At 38.0% G+C, this 14,736-nt stretch overlaps 3 protein-coding genes across 4 annotated transcripts; 1 reads left to right on the top strand and 2 right to left on the bottom strand.

Annotated features, from left to right (window-relative positions):
- The first annotated feature begins 34 nt into the window (after positions 1 to 34).
- Positions 35 to 3,794, top strand: LOC103408135 (probable polygalacturonase). Of its 2 annotated transcripts, XM_029100442.2 has the most exons (8): positions 35 to 296; positions 478 to 560; positions 914 to 998; positions 1,460 to 1,774; positions 2,001 to 2,121; positions 2,218 to 2,392; positions 2,505 to 2,575; positions 2,663 to 3,794. In XM_029100442.2, exons 3-8 carry the CDS (start codon positions 987 to 989, stop codon positions 3,328 to 3,330), a joined length of 1,362 nt encoding a protein of 453 aa, XP_028956275.2. In that variant the 5' UTR covers positions 35 to 296; positions 478 to 560; positions 914 to 986; the 3' UTR covers positions 3,331 to 3,794. The 2 variants fall into 2 exon arrangements, with proteins under 2 accessions (XP_028956275.2, XP_008345223.3); XM_008347001.4 differs by lacking the exon at positions 914 to 998.
- A 133-nt stretch (positions 3,795 to 3,927) lies between these two features.
- LOC103408136 (major allergen Pru ar 1-like) lies at positions 3,928 to 6,181 on the bottom strand. The gene is made up of 2 exons (XM_008347003.4): positions 5,809 to 6,181; positions 3,928 to 4,492 (listed from the first exon to the last, which is right to left on the bottom strand). Exons 1-2 carry the CDS (start codon positions 5,990 to 5,992, stop codon positions 4,194 to 4,196), a joined length of 483 nt encoding a protein of 160 aa, XP_008345225.1. The 5' UTR covers positions 5,993 to 6,181; the 3' UTR covers positions 3,928 to 4,193.
- A 1,085-nt stretch (positions 6,182 to 7,266) lies between these two features.
- Positions 7,267 to 13,486, bottom strand: LOC103408138 (kinesin-like protein KIN-14I). Its single transcript, XM_008347004.4, has 19 exons — positions 12,836 to 13,486; positions 12,425 to 12,591; positions 12,177 to 12,320; positions 11,756 to 11,998; positions 11,585 to 11,656; positions 11,252 to 11,320; positions 11,021 to 11,098; positions 10,805 to 10,912; positions 10,640 to 10,721; positions 10,439 to 10,534; positions 10,164 to 10,337; positions 9,945 to 10,051; positions 9,662 to 9,840; positions 9,349 to 9,510; positions 8,972 to 9,225; positions 8,714 to 8,877; positions 8,451 to 8,642; positions 7,774 to 8,261; positions 7,267 to 7,680 (listed from the first exon to the last, which is right to left on the bottom strand). Exons 1-19 carry the CDS (start codon positions 12,960 to 12,962, stop codon positions 7,563 to 7,565), a joined length of 3,024 nt encoding a protein of 1,007 aa, XP_008345226.3. The 5' UTR covers positions 12,963 to 13,486; the 3' UTR covers positions 7,267 to 7,562.
- Between the last annotated feature and the right edge of the window lie 1,250 nt (positions 13,487 to 14,736).

The following is a 14,736-nucleotide window of genomic DNA, read 5'->3' on the forward strand; positions in this document are numbered from 1 at the left end:
GGAAACAAAGACGCGTTCGTCAGTAGAAGTGTTTGATTTGATGTGAATCCCAGAATTCGAAGTGCGACCGTACGAGGGGGAGGAGGAGTGAGGGGATAAATAGCACTCTGATAAGTAGCAGCACAAGGGCCAGACAATCACTCATAGAGGAGCAGACGAGGGCGGCCCCACACATGACGGCACGAGTGGTTGCAACCTGGCGCTTTGGCAACTTGGGCTGACGCCAGCCTCGCAATATCGACACATCACTGACATTACGGTCCCTCCGCCCCACCCCCGTGCGCAGCACCCAACAGGCAAGTCGAAACGTCACTGAAACGATATCTCGAACCGATTATGCATTGTGAATCCTTGTTACACGTTTCTGTTATTTGAAAATTTTAAAACAGTAAATAATTAATTTGAGATACCTCGCAATATCGATCAAATCCTCGAATTAGTTACAAAGATTTTGACTGTGTTTTTGTGTTTGTGCAGGAGGGTTTTGGGGGCCAAGATTGTGTCGGAAAGACATGATTTGTGTTGGGAATCGTGGAGGTTTAATTCAATTTCTATATTTGGTAAGGAACAAGATTAACTTAATTTCTGAACTTGATTAAGGAACAAGATTACTTTTTTATTGTCGAAGATTTTGTAAAAGATAAAAAAAAACATTATTATTCAGATTTGAACTTTCCAACTTTGATGCGTGGAAAATGCTTTTTATTGTTGTGCAAATTGCAAATTTCAGCTGGCTTTGTCCTTCCTTTTTAGCTGTCGTTTTCTCTCACCACCCGTTTGTTTTTGTTTGGTTTTTTTTGTTTTCATGTACATCATTGGCATTTCATACCCCAAACCCTCCTCTTACTTGTTCCCTTTTTCCTTGTCCTTCTTCTTCTTCCCTTTGTTTCATATTTTTACTGGGTTTTTGCAGAGTTTTTAGACTCTGCTGCTCTCTCAGTTTGGTAATTTGCTAATTTGCTGTTAAGTGGAAGAGCAAACGACTAATGAAGAGCCTAGTAAGTACGTTGATTTTGATTTCTAGTGTTTGATTCATATATATATATATATATGTGTGTGTGTGTGTGTATGTTGGTTTTGAATTTTCATCATCTGGGAATCTGCAAAAGATGATCTTTCTGATCCAATGGTTGTTGGTTTTTACATTGTATATCGGATTTGCGTACGATATTTGTGAAAGCCATCCACAAAAAATGGAAGATTAGTTTTATTTAATGATTCATGATTCTCAGATTAGATTGCTTCTTTGTTTTGCCTACATTGTCGAGATCTTCGGACATTGAATGCTGTATACTTTAGTCTGTTTTACTCTCAATATTTTGCGTTCGCACTTTCTGTATCGTTGATTAAGGTTTCGATTTTAGTGTGTTTTTCTTGGTGTTCTACCAAGTTAGGATTTCTGTAGGCATATCTCTAACTTCCCTTCAACGTTAATTTTCTTTTATTTCGCATTTTTCAGCTGGCCCTGGTTTTGATTCTGGCATTTACTAGTGCCGAGTATGATGGAGAAGGAAAGGACAGAGAATGCGAAGGGAAGAAGCTTTTCGATCCCAGACCTCACAGTGTGTCACTCTTGGAGTTTGGTGCAGTTGGAGACGGGAAAACATTGAACACAGTCGCCTTCCAAAACGCTATCTTCTATGTCAAGTCATTTGCTGACAAGGGTGGTGCTCAGCTGTATGTTCCACCCGGCAGGTGGCTCACCGGGAGTTTTAACCTCACCAGCCACCTCACGCTCTTTTTGGAAGCCGGTGCCATCATTCTTGGATCCCAGGTTCACATATAACACAAGTGAAAATTATTTCTCTACATCGTTCTCTTTCTGCACACTGTTGTTTATTTATGTCTCGATCTTCCTTTGATTTATTCAATCTAAAGGTCGGAAATAAACAGGGGTGTCCGGAAATCACTTTGCTGACAGAAATTTAACTCTGCCTTGTACCAAAAAAAAACTTTCCCACTTCTGTAAAAATTGCTCATTTTTGGCAATGCTTATGCAGGATTATGCTCACTGGGAAATTGTGGAACCCCTGCCTTCTTATGGTCGAGGGATTGACTTTCCGGGTTGGAGATATCGTAGCTTGATCAACGGAGACAATCTAACCGATGTGATGATAACAGGTGAGGATATTCATCCGTAAAATGGTTGTGTGCTGAGATATATCCGAGTTCTGCCTTTCTTATGTAACTAATTCCACATTCAATAAATTTTACCAGGTGATAATGGAACCATTGATGGGCAGGGTTTCGTCTGGTGGGAGCAATTCAGCTATCATGCATTGAATTACAGCCGACCACATCTAGTCGAATTCACCAGATGCGAAAATGTCACTGTATCGAATTTAACCCTCTTGAACTCCCCTGCTTGGCACATTCATCCGACATACTGCAGGTACTGCTCGTAGCTTATGAGGTCAAATGTCACTTTTCTTGTATGCTCAACTCTACCAGATGCATTTCAAGAACTAATATGATGTTAAACTATATGTGTCGAAATAATGCAGGAATGTGCAAGTTCTGAACATAACTCTCCATGCTTCTCCTGCATCTCCATATACTAGCGGTGTAGTCCCAGGTGCGTCAAAAATTCTGTTCACGCTGTTTATCTATCACTGCATCTCCATATACAAAGCCTAAATATATTTCGTTACGTGTAACTCAGATTCTTCCGAACATGTTTGCATTGAGAACTGTAACATTAGTATGGGGCATGACGCAATTGTTCTCAAGAGCGGTTGGGATGAGTATGGAATTGCCTTTGGAAAACCAACCAAAAATGTGCACATCCGTGGCGTTAACCTTCAGTCTTCTTTAGGCTCCGGCCTGGCATTTGGCAGCGAGATGTCTGGAGGCATATCAAATGTTCGTGTAGAGCAGCTTCGTCTACATGACTCATTCATCGGCATTGCACTCAAGACAGCTATGGGAAGAGGAGGTTATATGAAAGACATAGTTATATCCAATGTCGAATTGGAGAACATTCACTTGGCAATTGAGGCTACTGGTCAGATCGGTTTGCATCCTGATGAAAAATATGATCCCGATGAACTACCAGTTGTTAAAGGTATCACCTTTGAGAATATGGTTGGCACTAATGTTACATTAGCTGGAAACTTTTCTGGACTCGAAAAATCGCCTTTCACTTCCATCTGTCTCTCAAATATCTCATTCGCCCTCACTTGGAATTCTTCTACCTCGTGGTTCTGTTCCAATGTGATCGGTTTTTCACAGGAAGTTTCTCCCAAACCGTGTTCAAACCTCCGGGACTCGGCTTTTAACTCTTCCTCAGATTGCTTCTTTCCGTTATATAATTATGCTTCAGTTTTGTGAGATCAACGTCGAAAAGACAAAATCACCGGTTCCTTGCAGTCTGTACATTAGATACCGTTTATACAGGAGAATTTTCCAATAAAGCTCCATCTTCGAATCTTCCATCTCTTTGAATACAAACAGGCATTCTCTGCCTTGCTACGAGATCTTCCCAATCATTGGGGCGTCCTGATAGGCTCACGTAGAGCCTCGTTTCTTCGTGTACAAGGAAATTTTGGTAGTGCAGTACAACTCAGATAGTCATTTGCTTCCATTGTATTTTTAGTTTTTCTTTGAATTTCTTTATATACGATGTAAATTTCGCTTAATGTGGACTGATACCAGTTTAATCACTCATCATGGTCTGGCACCGAGAGGGTTAAGTGACTGATGTGATTGAAATTATGAGTAATTCGAGTTTAATGTACTGGTTAAGTCAAGTTTGGTAATGAATGGACTTGTGCACCCTGCGCTATAGTTGGTTCTGTCGTTGTCCGCATTGTTGGAGGGAAACTTATCTGCACAGATGGTACAGTAATGGTATTTCAAGCCAATCACGCGTTGTCACATATTTAGATGTTTACCGAACTTCATTTCTTACTTTCCCACATGATAATGTTGCAGATGAAAATAACCATCCACTTTTCTAAGCTTCACTGCTAGTTCATATATTTCTCATGTCCAACAAAGACTACAAACCAAAAACCGGATGAAAAGAAATATGCACACCGTGAAGTTGACCGGAAAAGAAGAACGACGGAGAATAAAAAGGGTTTTTCACATATAATCCCGTGACAGAATGACGGAAATTAGAAAGAGGTTTTCACATATAAGCCCGCCCCGCGCGACAACTTTACACGAAAATGCAGCCGAGGCTGCTGCAACTATTCGTAAGCACCGGGACTTTCGAAGAGGTAAGCTTCAACGACTTTGTACATGCCCATTGCTCTTTCTTTGCCACCCCTGATTTCTTCCTCATTGATCTCCAAGTCACCGGCGGCGTGGTACTCACTCATCATCTTACAAGTACATCCGCCGTTAGGGGAAGCTTGAAAGCTTACCTCATAAGAAATGGACTTAATCTTGTCCGCCAGCACATCCCCTTCAATCAGAGTGTACTTGCACACCAAATTCTCCACGTCCAATGCGTCTATTCTGTTCTTCATGTACTTATAACGCGTACCTGCACATCGTTGATCACAAAACACGTGCGAAATTAGACATGAAACAGAGAAATGTGACGCGACAAAGATGATGATTTTTACTTGGGAGTGACCTCCACACTCTCTTTTGGTCCGCTTTCACTCTAGCAATGGAGAGAAACAAAGGGAGGGTACAGATGGAGAAAACGAGAGTGTGAAAATCACTATCCTTTTACTCAATTGACCAAAAGAAAAATCCTTTACTCAGGGTCATCAATCACAAAATACGTGGTTGAAATTAGACATGAAGTAGGAAAATGTGACGTGATGAATATTTAATGGGAAGTTTCCGCACTTCGTGCTTGCACTCTTCCCTTTTATTTTAGCAATGGACATAAATAAAGGAGGAATAGAGATGGCAATGGTTCGATTTTGGGACAGAAATTGCATATCATTCCCATAACTATGAAAATTAATCATATTCATAACCGAAGTTAACTATAGGGTGTTATTTATAACCATATCCATGGGTAACAGATTCCTCATCAGTTAACAGTTATATCCATTTTCGTCCATGCAAAAAAACTATTCATTTAACTGACAATATAATTTAATAGATACTAATTCTGTCATTGAATATCCACATCCAAATCATAAAAAACAATACAATACTTTCTGGAGGTATTCATGATAAGTCAAATGCGATAGCAAACATGAAAAAAAGGAAAAGGATGACAAAACAAATAAAACAACCACTACAGAAAAAGACGGAACAAATTATCAAATAATTTCAGTACTTATGAATGTACATATATATTCATATTATTATAGACGAAATAAATTATCAAATAATTTCAATGCTTGTAAATATACATATATATTCATACGTATTATATCATAATATATGATTTATTAATAGTGGTGGATTTGGGAATGGATATGGACCTCTATAACCATATCCAAACCGTAATTGAATAATATTCACGGTTTTCCCCAATCTCCAAAACATACCCAAATTTTCATCCCCAAATCCACCATCTTCGGACGGTTATCCACAGTTATCGGGTTTAACGGGTTGGATTGTCATGTCCAAGAAAGATGCAGCAGTGGAGAAAACATAAGTGTGAAAACCACTATTTTTAGGATTAGGGTCTTCGAACACAAGATTTGACGTGACGAAGATGATGATTTTAATAGAGAGTGATTTATGCACTCCCTTTTTCTCTGCCTACCCTTTTCCCTTTTGCTTTAGCAACGGACATAAACAAAAGGAGGACGCACAAGTGGAGAAAACAGAAGTGCGAAAATCACTATCCTTGTGATTAGGGTCATCGACACATGGTTTATTTATGATTACCCTCAGCAAAGTTGATCTGCTTGATGCTTCCTGCGCCGCCATCGCCGTGGATGATTTCGATGCTCTTGATGGCCTGAGGCATGAGCTTGGGGATGAGATTGTGGGAGTCTATGATCAAGGCCTTGAACAACCTGTCTGCTGCAACTGGACTTGTAAATTCCTGGCTCAAACTTATGGAACTCATCGTAATTAGCTAACTAATTAGCCTTGCAAATATGAAAAATGATTAGAGTTGAGGGTTGAGAACTGAATTGGCTCAATATTTATAGATTCGAATTTCTAAATTTTATGTAGTTGGCTTTGTTGGACCATATACTACCTGCTATAAATGTAAGCCGTGGAACACAAGATTTGACCTGCAAAAATATTTTGTTGGCTAATACCGTTGTAAGATTATTAATTAATTATGATTAATTGTTTTATTTGCATGTGATGGATATGAAATTTTGTCTAATCAACTAACTTTTCTTGTCCTTAGTAGATTGTTAGAAGCATCTAAATCATTTTTAAGAAAATATAATGCACTAACTTGTTTGGATAACCACCCTTTGGTTGGTGATTAAAAATTTGGACTAATTTTTTTATTGTTGCGTGTCATTCATTTAAATATAAAATAATTAGATGATATTTTTATGTTAAAAATGTAGAGTACATGTATCTCTTAAGGTTGTTAAAGGTTCAAAAACTAAAAAATGACCCAATTGAAGCCCCTCTCCTAGCCTAAACTAATTCAAATTTGACAATTCAAATTTTGGGACCCAGCTCCTCTGCTCCATAAATTGATTCAAATTTGACGATTGGATTTGAAAATTTTCAATGGCCAAGAAGGCAACTGCTAGTTTATGTCAATCAGTCAATCATTAAATTTTTTTTTTTTAAGGAGGACTTTAAAAAAAATTCAAAAAATATATAGTTTTTTCTATAAACATCTATCCCATTTCTCACATCCTCTTCACCGTACCTCATTTTAATTCAATTTTTTACATTCTATTCATCTCAAATATTTTTTTCATGCACACACCTCTCTTACCTCTTCTAATAATCCAAATTTACATTATTTTTTTTCAAATGGCCACTCTTCAACCAAAGGAAAGGTTGAGATTATATAAAGAGAAGAATTTTGGAAGCTTATTCATTTAGCAACACGTGATACACAAAAATCATGTCTAGATAACCTTATTTTATTATGGTAGTTTAATTAAATTAAGCAATAAATTTAAAGAACAAACTTAAAACTAATAAATAATTGAGGGGCTTAAGATGGTATGTGAACATGACATGACACTGTTCATTTAACAATAATGTTTTGCAGGGCTATAAATCTGAACGTGGCTATGTCTAGCCCCTTAGTTTCGAGGTGGCCTTAGAGCCAACCAGCCAACCTAAGAAAGGCTAAGCATATTAACAAATGGAGATACGAACTCAAGACTTCTGGTATATAGAAACACTTGCAACCGCTTAAAAATTGAGCATATCAATTACAAGAAAGTGGAAAAATAGAATTTATAAACAGTATTTGCCATCCACACCAAAGTATGGCAGGATTTGTGTACATAACTCACTCTTAAACATATACAAGCAACTGGATTTATTATTGCTGCACTTGAACTGTATTTATATGAAATTACAAGATTTTTTTTTTTTTTTAAACAAGAAGAATGTAGTAACACCTCTCTCAGTAACAAATAAAAAAAATCATTGAAAAATAAAAGAAGAAACCTCAATCATTCCCTCAACGTATCTAGTTAACACCTCTACTTTCTACTCCCAGCTTTTCGTTTCATCTCAGCTGGAACTGGCTGCCTTGCAGCCCGATGTGGTACCCCGTTCAAAGATTTTCGTGAAGGGCCTAGAGAAGGATTAAAACTTTTCCTGCAAAACCATTAGTAACTTCTTTAGCAAGCAGATTGTATAAAACTCACTAAACTAAATGTACATGCAAACAGAATGCCAAGTTCCAATTACCTTGGTTCTAGGCTTTTCATTGGCTTTCCGTTAGGTTTCTTGGTTTTCGATGCAATGCCATTGCCTATGCTAGTAAGTTTAGTCTGATTGAATTGCCAGAGAAAATCTGGCTCTGAAGAGTCGCTCGTGGCAGCATCAAGATCATCCATTTCATCGGTGCTAGCAACATTGAACTTGTTGCTTCCCACGAACATATTGTAGGATTGGTCTGGATAAACCTTGGAAGAATCCTGGAGATATTTCTGGTAGAAACCATCAGATAAATTCCCATTGTCTGCTCCCCAGGATCCTAAAGGATTTCCAAGCCTCCTTGCTTCTTGCTTGTTCACCATAACCTTATCAACCCACTCGCCCGAGCTCACGTCTCTATCATTCTCCTCATAGTTCTGGATAGGACTATCAACTGGGGGCCAGGGTGATGAATTCCCTAGTAGCTCATCAAGATCAAAGCTTTGTCTTTTTGTCCTCGAAGCAGAATTGTCGTCAAGCTACAAAAGGAAGACATCAAACAAGAGCACTAAGTTCACAATGATTCGAGCATACGAACTGAATACTGTTCAGGCCAGAAACTACAAGGCATGCCAGAAGAATGAGGCATAAAAAATTTGGCGTGACATCCACTGACAGTACTAAAATGACGGTTTCCTTCAGAATCACCATCAAAAGCTTAGACTTACCTCGATTTTGCCTACCATTGGTGTCCTGCAACCATTCAGATCGCCCATCATGTCTGTACCCTGACGGTTAGAATGAAATGGTGACAGCTCGCTAGCTTTCGTCCTGGATTTATCAGAGCTGCCACAGACTTGGCGTTGATTGCGTTCAGCTTCCTCCTCCTTCCTGGCTAGTGATGCCCTAAGACCAGCAATCTGATAACAAAGAAAATTTCAGTATAAGATTGGAACGATACAAGTCAGAGTGTGACAGAGAATGTAAAAACCTGTTCTTTGAGAGCTTTGACATCTGTGCTATCTTTGTTTACTTGGGCTGCACCAAGTTCAACTGTGGCTACTCGCTCTGCAAATTTGAGCGTGCTTATTGTTTCACCAACAGCATCTGGCTCAGGGCTTATGTGAACAAACATAAGTGTCTTGGCCTGTCCACCTGAAATATGATTACAAATAGAGAACCATTAACAAAAGTTTCTTGACAATCTGGGCTAAAATCTCTCGAGAAGGCATGAGTTAGTTAACCGTACCAAGTGAATCTTGGAGCAGCTGTGTTAGTTTACTATTTCTATATGGAACATGTGGATTCTTTTGGGCAAGGGAAGCGATCACATCTCCTAAAGCTGAGAGGGATTTGTTAATATGTTGAGCTTCTTTTAGTCTATCTCCGGTCACCTCAGATTTGTCCACCCTCTCACTTCCCGCAAGATCAACCAGATGCATACAGCCACGAAGAATAGCTCCTGATGTCAAATCCCTTCCTTGAACATGAACAGTCAAGCAACTGCAGATTGATAAAAGTTAGAATTGGCGAATTGCAGCTTATGTATTTACACCCATTCAACCCTCTCCCTCTCCCTCCCGCTCACACACACACACACACACAAAGAGAAGTTTAGATTCTCACCTGTGAGAACGACTACTACGGTCATTCAGGGCAGTTGCACCCACAACACGATTCCTATGTCCAAGGTTCATCAGATCAATAACAGCAGATGTTGATGACACAGGAACAAGATTTGCATCTGGCACATTCAGACCTGTCTGAGAACTATTACGAATTTCTAATGTACGAATAGTTAAGGAAAGCCTGGAATATGTGAAAGACAACATAAGTTTTTGGATTATCACAAGTGTTTGACAAGTAGCTTGACTAAAGCCAAATTTCATGAACTATTGGAGAAAAAAAAGTATAAAAGCAGTAAACTAGTAAAGGATATCTTTTGTTACTCCCGTCAGTAACAAGGAGATCTCGTACTTGCTCGTTATAGATCTCAATCATTTGAACAGAAACATCATAAAAGAAAGTGTCCTTTCTTTGATCTGCTATAACAAACAAATCTCCCAATGCCCTAAAATTTACACCTTGGCTTTTCTCCGTAAGCTCTCTGGGTCCACTCTAATCAATTAAACAACAAAAGTTAGTGATAGTATGTTAATCAATCAAGCAATCTACAGTTCACATAAAATAACATGTGTACAGTGATAGACAGCTTATGTTACCATAGTGTAAGTTTTGCCCGATCCAGTTTGGCCGTATGCAAATATGCAAACATTGTAACCATCAAGGACCGACCGAATCAATGGGTGCATGTCAGAGAAAACATCAGCTGCGATGCAGTAGAAAATAACATTGTGACAAATATAATCAAATGTGTAGATTATTTAAACTCCGAAGACTATTTCCATCTTAGTAAACCTTCTTAAGAGAAGCTTACCAACCTTGGGTTGCAGATGGCCCGAATACTTTGTTGAAACTGAAGGACTTGCGTCCGTTCCCATGCCTTGCTGGGGTGTTAATAGTGATATTTCCATCTTCTATATGATCCACAGTACTTAAGCAGTTTGATACTCCAGATAAGAAGGGTCTCACTCGACAATAAACCCTGATACTTCCTAATCAACACACCATACAACTAATTAGACATTTTGAGGACTAGCATTATGAAGGCAGACACAAAACTTAGAGATTAGGCAGCCACCAATTATTCTATTACCTTTGAGGTCTTGGACTTGATTGTAAAGCTTTCGATTTTCTTCAAGAACTCTGTGATATCCACTCGCTGCATGAGCTAGGCCGTGAATGTGCAAACCTATGGAAGCAGAAAATTGAATGAGTATAAAGATTTCTACTCACCACCCTCAAAAGGATAAATGTCAACAAAAAACACCAAATGTATTTCTTTCATAATTTATACCAATATTGTGGAACTCCTCATGGAACTTCATTTTCATAAACTGAATACCAGATTTGGTAGTGTGAAGAGTTTGCTTTAGTTCCTGCAAATTTGATATACGGCATAAGTATGCTAACCAAAAACACAAAATGTAATAATAAATAATAGATCACGGCTGAGACCTACCTGAACATCTCTTTGTTGTTGATTAAAGATCATTTGCTGTTTAAGGAGCCGACTTTTTGATTCCTCGTCAGATATGTAATTTTTATTGACAAGTGTTTTGTCTTCCATCTAATTATTATCACAAAAGGCAAAGATATTTGAGTTTCAATCAGTTATAGACTTCGACATTAAAATATGAATTTCACTAGCTGATCAGAAACTAAAGCACAACAATACCTTTTTATCACCAGAAGCGAATTTCATCGGAAATTTGTTTCCGTGTGAAACAGCCACATCTTTTTGACTTGGTTTTGTCTGTAAGATTAATTTGTAAGTACGTGAATGTATGAAAAAGAAACAAAGAGATAACTCTAATCATGTTGAATAGGTGAAAGCAGTTATCCCTGCCACAAATTTTCCTGATAATGTTTGAGGGCTAAGAATTTTGAAGGTGAAAAACAAACATACCAATTCATATTGGCTGGACATACGTTGCTCAAATTCCTCCACGAGCTTGCTTAGCACAGACTCTACCAACTGTTGCACATTCGAATAAAATAATCCAATTACGCAGCAGCAGCAATGTCACAATATATCACCGAGAGTGAATCAATAGTACTTTATAGGTAGTTGTATCAAAAAATCAAACAATGCCTTTTTTCTCACAAGTTAAAAACACAATTCGCTTGGTTAAATGCAGACCAGTTAGACAATATTAAGTAGCAGATATAGGTCGTACAAAATGAGAGAATGTTTCCGCCACTAAATCAGAAATAGGTCAGAGACTGCATTAAAACTTACCATCGGAACTTCTTCAGGCTTCTTATCTAATAAAACTGCGCGAACAAGCATACTCAAGGACTGAGAATTAGGCTGCAATAACGCAAAACAAGAAAGGAGAACTTATAGTTACTACTCAAGAATGCAACAATACACAAAACAAAATTGATAATATAAGGTTAGGTTACCAACCATCTTGTTAGAATTAAGATCAGAGGACAGAGCACTCAAAGATTTGTCATTCATTGAGGAAGTCCTTGACAGCGAATTCGTGAATGGCTCCGAATTTTTTCTTACAAAAGGCTTGGCAGAAGTAGTAGGTTTTATGTTTGCACCAAATTTCGAGCCATTTGGCCCATTTCCCCCGGTTTGTTTCCCCTCACTGTAAGATTTAAGCGCCAGAACCGTATTCACAACCCTTGCAGATTTCCCTCCCTGAAGGATAAGAAAATAAAATGTATAGATGTTAAAGAAGTACTCATCTTAGAAAATCTAATTCTGAAAACTATAGTTGCCGGTTACAAGTGCCAGTATTTCAGCGCGCATAGAAACCTATCCAAAATAAATTTCTATGCAAAAAATGAAGAATACCCTTTTGTGTAAAAATACGTACTTGTTCCAAATCAGATGCCTCAAACGTGGGAAGTCCCATCCCCTGAATAGCAACAAGGAAGTTCCTCACATTCTCGAAGTACTGAAATGCAGACAAAGCCGCCCCATCGGGAATCAATGCTGAATCACATGGACTTTCTACCACCTGAGAAAATTAAACAATGTAAACAACTGCCCAATATTTACAAATTGAAATTGAAATCGAAAAGAAAGCCGGAAATTAGGATAGGATTATAGGATCAGGGTCACCTTGGGCACAACTCCAGCTTGAACTTTATTGATAGCATTGCAGAGGATAATCCCACTTCTCAATGCAAGCCTGAACTCTTCCTCCGAAGGCTCTGCCGGCATATCTTTAGCCGCAACAACGCCGATCATCTTTCGAAGCCACCCGGCCGCCTCATTTCTCCTCGATGCTACAGAACAAAGGTTAGCTCAATGAGCTCAAAGAATGAAACGAAACCCAATTTTCAAGTATTCAATTATTTCAAACTTAATAATTAAAGTAGATTAAAATGTTTTTGAAGTATCAATTGGTAAAGTTAAACAAAACAAAGGAAAGATAGCTACTTTCTGTTTGGTTGCTGAGAAAAAATTCAATCTTGAATACAATCGAGAGATTTTGGATGGAAAAAAAAAAAAAAAAAAAGAATTGAGTACCTGCTTCCTCAGCTTTTCGAGACTCCAACTTAAGATCGCCGAGGCGAGTGCCGTGCTGTTGAAGCACGTCCTCCACCACGGACGCAACCGAAAACGACAATGCCGTTCCCCCTCCTGCCACCGCCATTTTTTGCTCCTTCTTTCTTGCTTGCTTCTCCACCACTAACCAAGCAACCACTAACAATTTATCACTCCGACCCGAAACTCGAAACCAAACACTCTCACAATGCAGCCATCAATCAATCAAATCCCTCTCAACTTCTCAAAAAGAATCCACACGAAATCAATGCAATTTCAGCTATGCTTCTGTGTTGGCGCCAGGAGAGAGAGAGAGAGAGAGAGAGAGAGAGAGAGAGAGAGAGAGTATCTGTGCCGTTGTTTTGAGGTGGTGTTTGAATTGATGTAAAGGTTTCTTTGTTTTCCAATTTAGACTTTCTCTTTCTCTTCAACAGTTGGTGAGAACTTTTGCTTTTCTCTCTCTTTTCATTTCTCTCTCTCTCTCTCTCTCTCTCTGACTCCCCTTTTTCTCCGAGCCTACTCTCCCCCTCCCAAACCTGTCTGCGAGCCTTCCCGTGTTTATCCCAAATTACCAAACTACCCTCTTTTCTTTTGAAAAAAAATAATTAATATTGATGTTATACATGGACTCTGACTCTCAGGTCCCAACTATTAAAAAATGGCAATATCTTCCGCCAACAATTCTTAGGTCTTCCACATTAGTTTGAGTGAATATGAAACTTTATATAAGAATCATGCAGCTTGAATTTGATACATTTTCATACCACGACTACATTAGTGTGGTTCAATAACTATATGAGTCATATTTTCTTATATACTGTAGAAGTGTGATTCTTATACGAGTTCAATATATTAGATGACATATATTCTGTCATTTTAAGTTAATCCTTTATATGAAAAACTATTTAAGATGAGAAACACAATAAATATCCACCGGGGGTGTCGGTTACAACGCTATATTTGTGAATAGTTGGAAAACAATGAATAATATTAATAAATCAATAACTTATTATGACATAAGTAATTTAATAATAATATTAATACGTGAAATTTTGATAAACTATTTTGCGTGTATGGAACACAATTCATTTGTCACAATAACCATTTTTGTGTTCGAGGTATGATTGTAGGTATGAAAATCTTTGCCCGACGATTTGGACAGTGAATGGCGGTCCAAATTAGTTTAAGGTTTTAAAACTAATTAAGATTCATGAAACCTACCATGCACTATATGCTTCAAATCCAAAATCTCTTTTAATCCTTGATCATCACGCGTGTTTTTTTTTTTTTTTAATCAAAGTCGTGTTTGCTAATTTGATAATGATGGCTAGTGTTTGTTTGTGCCACTATTGCCTTAATTAAACGACAAAACTCCTCCATTTATGGATTCAAAAAATATTAAAAGCTATATATATGTCATTCAAATATTATCAGAAGTCGGTATGTTTGTCCATTTCGTTATATTTTTTTTATAAACGATAACGTTGGTAAGTTACACATTGTTGGGGGAAGAAGGGAATTCGAACCGCACTAGAGTCACACTTTTGGTCACAATTTGTTATTCAACTAGTTTCTAGCTACCAGCTTGACTATTTTTCTTGATTCAAATGTTCAACCACCTTTCTGACGAAACTAGGAGGGAGCGAATTTTAAAATTTTCTAGTGCATGTCAGTGTATATATATATTTGTCGTTTTCAATCCATTTGACAAACCTCTAGCTCTGAAGCCATATATACAATTTGTTTAAGAGTTTGAAATTCAAATATCATATATGGGATTGTGGTTAAGTTGTTTCAAATCAACGGAAACATGTGGAAAGTTAGAAGACCTTGACACAAACTTGGGCAAGTGAAAACTTTGAAAGCAAGATGAAAGAAATCGA

The sequence above is a fragment of the Malus domestica genome, chromosome 03 (genome assembly GCF_042453785.1).
Source record: "Malus domestica chromosome 03, GDT2T_hap1".
In the NCBI taxonomy this organism is placed as follows: Eukaryota; Viridiplantae; Streptophyta; class Magnoliopsida; order Rosales; family Rosaceae; genus Malus; species Malus domestica.

Excerpts from the sequence above, each read along its gene's own strand:
- LOC103408135 (XM_008347001.4), top strand. The coding sequence starts at position 513 with ATGATTTGTGTTGGGAATCGTGGAGGTTTAATTCAATTTCTATATTTG. Across the intron at positions 2,122-2,217 it reads AACCGATGTGATGATAACAG|GTGATAATGGAACCATTGAT; the intron begins GTGAGGATATTC and ends AAATTTTACCAG. Across the intron at positions 2,393-2,504 it reads ATTCATCCGACATACTGCAG|GAATGTGCAAGTTCTGAACA; the intron begins GTACTGCTCGTA and ends GAAATAATGCAG.
- LOC103408136 (XM_008347003.4), bottom strand. The coding sequence starts at position 5,992 with ATGAGTTCCATAAGTTTGAGCCAGGAATTTACAAGTCCAGTTGCAGCA. Across the intron at positions 4,493-5,808 it reads GCAGATCAACTTTGCTGAGG|GTACGCGTTATAAGTACATG; the intron begins GTAATCATAAAT and ends AACGATGTGCAG.
- LOC103408138 (XM_008347004.4), bottom strand. The coding sequence starts at position 12,962 with ATGGCGGTGGCAGGAGGGGGAACGGCATTGTCGTTTTCGGTTGCGTCC. Across the intron at positions 9,511-9,661 it reads ACTGACGGGAGTAACAAAAG|ATTAGAAATTCGTAATAGTT; the intron begins ATATCCTTTACT and ends AACTATTCGTAC. Across the intron at positions 7,681-7,773 it reads ATGAAAAGCCTAGAACCAAG|GAAAAGTTTTAATCCTTCTC; the intron begins GTAATTGGAACT and ends ATGGTTTTGCAG.